At 55.3% G+C, this 8,328-nt stretch overlaps 1 protein-coding gene across 1 annotated transcript; it reads left to right on the forward strand.

The window, feature by feature from the left end:
* Positions 1–1,148: 1,148 nt before the first annotated feature.
* LOC308272067 (odorant-binding protein 2b-like) lies at positions 1,149–3,502 on the forward strand (the record flags this gene model as incomplete). Its single annotated transcript, XM_080708857.1, has 6 exons — positions 1,149–1,244; positions 1,747–1,880; positions 2,107–2,177; positions 2,592–2,696; positions 3,249–3,350; positions 3,465–3,502. The coding sequence occupies 6 exons, from the start codon at positions 1,149–1,151 to the stop codon at positions 3,500–3,502; spliced, it is 546 nt and encodes a 181-aa protein (XP_080564983.1).
* Positions 3,503–8,328: the final 4,826 nt, after the last annotated feature.

Below are 8,328 nucleotides of genomic sequence, written 5' to 3' on the forward strand. Positions count from 1 at the left end.
TGTCCATTTGTCCCCAGGGAATGGGATTTGAGCTTATCTTGGGCACCCTGGGCGTTCAGAGCTGACGAGGGAGAGAAGAGCCTCGGGAAGTCAGGGTGCACAGGAGTGGAGGGGAGGGAGTTGCGTGATGTGGGGTCATGACAGATGGTGACTGCCTGGTCCTGGTCCCACTCCAGGCCAGAGGGGAGGAAGAAACTGAGGTCCATAAGCCCCCGTCGTGCCAGGGGAACCGGGCTCCATGTGTCCCCTTGGGAAGTCCTCAAGTGACCAGAGCAACAGCGGTTGTCAGTCCCCTGGTAGGAGCTGAATCCCTGAGGTCCACAGAGGTCAAAGAACTTGGTTTGGTGGAAATGGACTCATGACCCCCTAACATGTGGCCGGAGCTTGTCCTACAGCCCTGATAAAACTGTGAGCCATTGAGTCAAACTATCATGTTGGGGACTTGAACTGTGACAGAGGAGAGAGGAGATGGACAGAGACAGGGCAGAATGGACGACATCCAGGGTAAGAGGTGCTGTAACGGGAGCTCAGCTGTCCTGGGCACAGATGGAGCAGGTCAGAGGCCATGACCTTCCTCACATGGCCTGGGGCAGCTCTGACCCTGAGCTGTATGTGGTGCCCCCAACCCAGGGAGCTCTGGGGGCATCCTGGGCAGGGACATGCAGAGAGGGGCCCCAGGCTGAGGGCTTGGTCTCTGGCACCTGTGCCAACTGAGGCCCTGGAGCTCAGTTCTTCTCAGCAGTGGGAGGTGAGAGGCCAGGTTCCCAGAGAACCTGCCCAGGCCAGCATGGCTGCTGGGAGGTGGACATGGCCTCCAGCCCCGCTCACTTAGCCAACAGGGGTGCCCACCCTGCCCACAGACACCCGTCTGGGAGCTCTACCCTTGGGTAGCGCCAACCTTGGTCGGCTTGTGTGTCTTTATCTGTAGGTGGCACTAAGTCCTTGTTCATCGGATCCCAACAATAACAACGTCCCACCTCCATGACAGGCGAGGACTTGGCCACCACAGATGGGCGGTGAAGTTGTTCCCTGCCCAGTGGGCACAGGCCACTGGCTGAGACGTACATAAAGAGCGTCCTGTGAGGAGCCGGCACAGCCTCGTCCTCACACCCAGGGACCTTCCTCTGCCGTGAGCCCTGAGCCTGGAGATGAAGGCGCTGCTCCTGCCCGTCCTGCTGCTCGGCCTGGTGGCCACCCTGCAGGCCCAGGACGACCCCCTGTCCCTCCTCTCTGAAGAAGAGAAAGTGAGTGGGTGGGCAGGTACCAGAGGGGATGCACCAGGACGGCTGTTGGGGTCAGCGGTCAGAGCCCTTTTCCAGGAGGTGCCATTTAAGGTGACCCTGCACTCTGGGTTCTCAGTGTCACAGATGGGGGCACTTGTCCTGCAGCAGGCAGCCCCCTCCTGGAGCAGGGCTGGGCCAGGAGCAGGTTTGGTTCCGGGTCCTGATGAAGTGATTCTGGGACCTGGACTCTTCTAAGGGCCTGGCCGTCAGGAGGGAGGACCCACCCATGGCTGGGTCCCAGCCCCAAACGAACAGATCCTCAGTGGCAGACCCCCGCTGCCTCACTGGGGCCCCGGGATACACGTGCCTGTCGCGTGCTCCCTGAGCACAGGGCTGCGGACCTGCGGGAGTCCAGCTCCACTGTGGGGCTCCAGCCGGGCTCTGGAGTCTGCTCTGGGGCACGATCCGGCTGGTGGGGGAATCTGGCTGAGCCCAGGTGTGCTCACAGCCCTGCCTACCCCAGTTCACAGGGACCTGGTACATAAACGCCATGGTGGCCAACAAGAACCCGCCCGATGGGAAGAGGCCCAGGAAGGCGTTCCCCACGACGGTGACAGCCCTGGACAGCGGGATCCTGGAGGTCAAGACCACCTTCATGTGAGTGAGGCCCTGTACCCCGGTGGGTCAGCCCTGCGCTTCTGCTTCCCATCATGCTTTGGGTGTGGGGCTGACAAGCCCTCACTGAGGGGCCAGGTCCAGGTGCATCAGGCTCAACAGGGATGGGGCGGGGTCCCCTGTCGAGGGCGGAGGCCTGCTCCCAGGCGAGCTGAGCACGGCTGGGGTGTGTGCGGAGACCCGCAGCCCATGTGGTCCCATCTTTCAGGTTTAAGGGTCGGTGTCATGAGAAGAAAATTCTGATTCACAAAACCGAGACGCCTGGCAAATACAGCGCCTGTGAGTCCCACCTGCAGGGGAGGACGCGCAGGAAGGGCCGCCTGCCCACCCCCAGAGGGCGCTCTCTCCACCCCAGGGCCCAGGTGTCTGAGCCTGTCCACCCCAGGGACTGACTGGGTTATGACTTCCTTCTGGGTTTTCCAAGCTATCGACCCACTGGGGAAACTGAGGGTCTTGGAACCAGGCAGGCAGGTGCTCCAGGCTGGAGCCTCCTTGACCTCTGGCCACCATGGTCTAGGCTCTGCAGCTGGGTGGGCACCTTCCCACAGGGGCAGTGACAGTGACCACCGCATAGCCTGGCGCTGGCTGATGCATCCCCTGGTGACTCCTGGAAGGTTCTAGATTGTTCCCAATGTGGTCTCCTGAGATTCTGGGAATGAAATCACTAAAGCTCCTTCCTCTGTTCTTCTCCAGTCGACGGCAAGAAGGTCTTGTACATAGAGGAGCTCCCCATGGAGGACTACTACGTGGTTTACTGTGAAGATCAGGGGAAAGGCTTCCGCATGGGAAAGCTCTTGGGTGAGGCCTGGGCCCATCTCCTGCCTGCTTCGCCTCTGCTTCCCGAAACAAAGATGTCCGGTCCTGCCCTGGCCCTAGCCCTGGCCCTGGTGGATGAATAGCCCTGGGTGGACAGGTGCCATGTGGTGCCCAGGCAGAGGCCGAGCCCTGCAGTAGGAGGACGTGGGCTGGGTGGGGATTGTCAGGGACAGGGCAGACATGGCCCTCAGCGTCCTGACCACGCAGAAGTGGCCAGCCACTGAGGCTACCACGGGCCACCTGCTATGATCTCAGGCCCCAGGACATGGCATATGAAGGGCGCATCCTGACAGAGACCTCCTTGGGCAGGGACTCTCCAGGGCAGAGCAGGGGCCTACAGGCCTCCCTGGGACTCAGCCGGGGCCTAGGTCACCCGGTGGCTGAGGCTGTCCCCACCCGAGGTCCTCATCCACACTCAGGACTTTCAAAGGCAAAGCCAAGGGCCCTGGGGGCTGTGTCCTCAAGTCATGGGCTCCCTCAGGCTGTGTGGCCATCCCCCACCCCCTTGGCTCACCTGGACCCTCCTCCACACAGGGAGGACCCCTGAGCAAAACCCAGAGGCCCTGGAAGAATTTAGGAAATTCACACAGCGCAGGGGACTCCTGGAGGAGAACATCTTCATCCCCCAGCAGGCTGGTGAGAGGAGGCTCTGCCATGTTCTGCCCAATGTCTCCAATGTCTCCTCTGTGTCCCACACATCTCTGTTCCCAATATTCCTCAGTGCCCCTAATCTCGCCCTGTGTCCCCCAGGACCCTGGGTCCCTCATGACTCCCTGGGTCCCTCATGACTCCCTGGGTCCGCCATGATTTTCTGTGTACGCCATCAATCCCTGGGTCCCTCATGACTCCCTGGGTCCGCCAGGACTCCCTGTGTCCCCCATGACTCCCTGGGTCCCTCATGACTCCCTGGGTCCGCCATGATTCCCTGTGTACGCCATCAATCCCTGGGTCCCCCATGACTCCCTGGGTCCCTCATGACTCCCTGGGTTTGCCATGACTCCCTGGTCCCCAATATTTCCCGGAGCCCCTATCTCACCCCGTTCCTCACAGGAACACCGGGCCCTGCTTCAGGTCTGGGTAGTGGGAGGGTCTGAGTGGGTGGGTGAGGTGGGTCTGGGCCCTTGTCCTTGGCAGCCGCCCTCTCAACCGTGGGTTTTCCCTTTTTCTACAGAGCACTGTGTCCCCGAAAATGACTAGGGTAAGTGGTCCCCTGCAAAACTCTGGGAAAGCCCAGAATGCCGGGTGCTGGGGCTCAAGTGTCCATCTCTGTATGCACTTCCCACCCACCATGCAGGGGACCCCCCAGACCTGGCAGGAGTGTCCACTCAGGAAGCAGCCTGGGTGTGGACCAGGACCTGGGGGCATCCTCTCCCTACCGAGGCCAGGCAACACCTCACCCACACACATCCTGGCCTCCTGGGTCGAGCCCCAACCCCAAGGAGGCCAAGAACCCTGGCTGGCCACGGGGGGTGGGGGTGGGCAGCACAGCCTGGGAAGGAAGAGGGCTGGCCCAGAACAAGGGCCTGCCCCGCTGCTCCCATGGGGGCTCACCTCTACTCCTCCTCTTACAGGAGCCGCCTGGGTCTGCCTCTCTGGAGCCCACCCTGCCATCAGTGCAGACCCTGAGTCCCACCTCCCTTTCCTTTCCTTCCCTTCCCCTCCCTTCCCCCTGCACCCCTCCTGCCCCGTCCTCTGCCCGCACCCTACACCTGACTCCAAATAAACAGCTCAGTAGCCACTCTGGCCTGGCCTGGCCTTCAGGGGTTGAGCCTGGGGAGCTGGGTTTGCAGAGGTTGAGGCCCCACAGGGACCCTGTGAGGCCCCGTGTTGAGCAGCTTGGGCTCAGTGCAGGGTGGGGAGCAGGGCCCAGCACCTGCCTTGTGGCCTCCACAGTCCTCATCCCACATCCACGGGGTGTGTCTATGTGGGCCGGGTCAGTGTAAACGCCAGGTCCACAGACCCGGGTGGCCACTGTGAGGGAGGAGAGGACCTACACCAGATGGTGAGGACAGCCCAGACCACAGCCCATGGACCTGGCTGCTCAGAGTGCAGTGTCCGTCTTTCCCTGAGGCTGGAGATCATGCAGGCTGAGACCCTGAGCTCAGTGGCCCTGTAGCCCACCCCTGCCTGCCCGCCATCCTCCCAGCCCTCATCTCTACCTGGACTCAGCTTGGAGGGATGGGGCCGCTCTTTGGTCCTGACACAGTGCAAGTAAGCAGGTGCCAGGTGGAGCCCAGGCAGCCTGGGCACCGGAGGATAGGAGCAGGCCTGGCCCTACAAGCAGAGCAGATGTGGGGTGTCTCCCCATCTGCACCCAAAATGAACTACAGCAGGATCCAGACTTTGGGTGAAAACATAAGAAAACAGGCAAGAGCCGGGCATGATGGCTCTTACCCATAAGCCCAGCACTTGGCAGGATGAGACGGGAGGATGGCAGGTTCGAGGCCAGCCTCAGCAACTTAGCAAGACTTTGTGTCAAAATTAAAAATGAGGAGCCAGGCATGGTGGTGCACGCTTGTAATCCCAGCGCTTGGGAGCTGAGACAGGAGATTCACACAGGTTTGAAGTCAGCCTCAGCTACTTAGCGAGGCTCTCAGCAACTTAGTGAGACCCTGTTTCCAAATAAAGTATAAAAGAGGTCGAGGACATAGCCCAGAGATAGAGGCCCCTGGTTCCATCCCCAGGATCACACATACCAAAAAAATAAATAAACAAAAGAAGAAATGAAATAGGGCTGGGAGTATAGCTCAGAGATAAAAGCCCCCAGATTCAATCCCCAATGCCTTTAAGAAAGGGAGAGACAGAAAAAGAAAGAAAAAAAAGCAAGAAGGAAAGAAAGAAAAAGAAAGCACACAGAGGGCCTCCCTGATCAGGGTAGAAAAGGGTTTGCATGGTGTTGAAGTTAAGGCAGGGAGGGGGACTGTTTTAAAGATAGAGATGACAGCAAGAAGTATAGAGTGTAGGTGTGGAGATCTTAATAAAGATTTGCGTGCCTGTCTAGTGAAGTTGGTTTTCTTTGGTATTTTTATGAATTTCAATGCATGCGTAAATCTGCGTCACTACCACCAGTCGGGACACCGTGCAATTTTGTCACCCACGTCCCCCTCCTGGGCTCACGGTCTTTCCCCTTCACCTCCCAAGCTCCTGAATGCAGGCCCCAGCTTTGTCTCTTGACGCCTTATGAATAGAATCCTGGGCTGGGAGCCTCTGGGGCACCAGCCACTGCTCAGTAGAACACCGGTGATTATCATGGCTTGGGTTGAATATGGCCCCCAAATCCTCATGTGAAGGGGGCCATAGCGGAAGGAGGGTCCCTGGGAGTGTGGCCAGTGACTGTGTAAGCAGCGTTTTCTGTCTGGTTCTCTCTCTCTGCCCCCCTTGCTGATGCCTGAGGACAGGTAGCCACAGCTCCCGTTGGGAAGTCAGCCCCCAAATGGACCTCTCAGATCTCCAGAACCGTCATGAGCAAATTAAATTCTTCTTCCTCTAAGTTCTGTGTCAGGTGTTGGGGTCAGAGTGGTGAGAAACCTGCTGTCCTCCCCCCAAGGCTGCCAGTCCCGAGGCCATCTCCATGAAGTTGAGGTCCATCCCAACACATGCATTTGAAGGACATAAACATTCAGACCATAGCAGAGGCCCTCTGATTTCGGTTTACGGTCTTGACTTAGACAAGCAAGTCTGTCCCTTTCTCTCTCTCTAGCACTTGGTGGCATGTGGCAATAGCCAACCAACTCCAAACTGGTCATAGTTCCTACTTGATGACCCCGTGGCCTAGAACACCAGAGGTGGTGTCCACGTGAGGACACCTGTTCCTCCTACTTGCAGCCGCCCGTTCCCCAGGCACTCGCTGTACACTAGCCTTGGAATCTCCTTCCCCAGCCCCCAGCCCCTTTTCAGTGAGGATTTAATTCTAGAATCATACCTGCAATTTCTGGTCCTTACTGCAATCCCAATACTTGGGAGGCAAGGGCTGGAGGATCTCAGGTTCAAGGCCAGCTTCAGGAACTAAGCCAAACTTTATTTCAAAATAAAACAGGACTGGAGGTATAGCTAAGAAGTAGAATGCTCCTGAGTTCAATCCCCAGTAACAAGAATATAGATAAATAAATAAATAAGTGGAATAGATAGCAAGACAACATATTTAAATCTAATCTTATCAGTAATCATATTCAATGTACATCTTCCAAAAACCCAATTTAGCCAGGCGTGGTGGTGCACGTTTGTAATCCCCGTGCTTGGGAGGTGGAGACAGGAGGATCACGCAGGTTGGAAGCCAACCTCGCTGGCTTAAGAGACTCTGTTTCCAAATAAAAAATATAAAGTAGGTCTGGGAGTATAGCCCAGAGGTAAAGGGGTTTCTAGGAACCCCATTACAACCAAAAAAACAAAAAACAAGCAAACAATTTAAAGGTAGAGGTTAGTCGAATATGGTGATACACACCTATAATCCCAGTACTTGGGAGGCTGAGACGGGAGAATTGCGGGTTCACAGCCAGCCTCAGCTACTTAGTGAGGTTCTCAGCAACTTAGTGAGACCCTGTATCCAAATATAAAATAAAATAGGGCTGGGAGTAAAGCCCGGAGGTATAAGGCCCCTGAGTTCCACCTTCAGCACCACACACACACACACACACACACACACACACACACACATACACACACAAAGTAAAAAATAAAAAATGAAATAAAATCAGAACTCTCTTTGGAAAGTTCATGAATATTCAAAAAGCAAGTAACAATATTTCTATATGATCTGTGGGACAAGGAAAAATAACAAAAGAAATGGAAATTTTTTCAACTGAATGAAAGTTGAAATACAACTCATGAAAATGTGTATAATGCCCATAACGCAGCACAACAGAGCAGATTCATAGTACTACCCACCTCTACCAGAAGATGGAAAGGTCTCAAGGTGAGGAGCTCCACTTGAGAATCCAGAAAACAGCAGAGAAAGAAGCCCAGAGTAAGTAGCACAAAAACAATGACCGGCTGAGAAGAAACTAATGAAAGTAAACAGGTAATAAAGAGAAATAAATGAAACCGAAAGCTTGGTCTTTGAGATCAATAAAATTGACCTGGAGAGAGAGAGAGAGAGAGAGAGAGAGAGAGAGAGAGAGAGAGAGGGAGAGAGAGAGAGAGAGAGAAGGGGAGGGGAGGGGAGGGGAGACCCCACATTTACATTTTTTTAAGGTACTATGATTGAACCCAGGGACATTCTACCTCTGATCTACACCTCCAGCCCTATTTTTTATTCTTTTTTTTTTCTTTTTTTGGAGACAGGGTCTCACTAAGTTGCAGAGGGCCTCACTAGGTAACTAAGGCTGGTTACGAACTTGCAATCCTCCTGTATCAGCTCCCCAAGTCCTGGGATTACAAGTGTGTACCACCATGTTCGGCTTTACGTGGCTTTTACTACAGTATATTGTTTTAAATTTTAATTTTATTATTGGTTCTTATTAGTAATTTCTAAGTATGCCCAATTTATAAATTAATCCTTAAGGCAAATACCAGTTCTCACTCATATGTGTAAGTTATAATGGCTGGAACCATAGGAGTAGAGAGTAGAATAGTGATTGCCAGGGTAAGGATCGGAAGGAGAAGGAAGGGGCACAGA

Source organism: Muscardinus avellanarius, assembly GCF_963383645.1.
Source record: "Muscardinus avellanarius genome assembly, chromosome: 13".
Classification (NCBI taxonomy): domain Eukaryota; kingdom Metazoa; phylum Chordata; class Mammalia; order Rodentia; family Gliridae; genus Muscardinus; species Muscardinus avellanarius.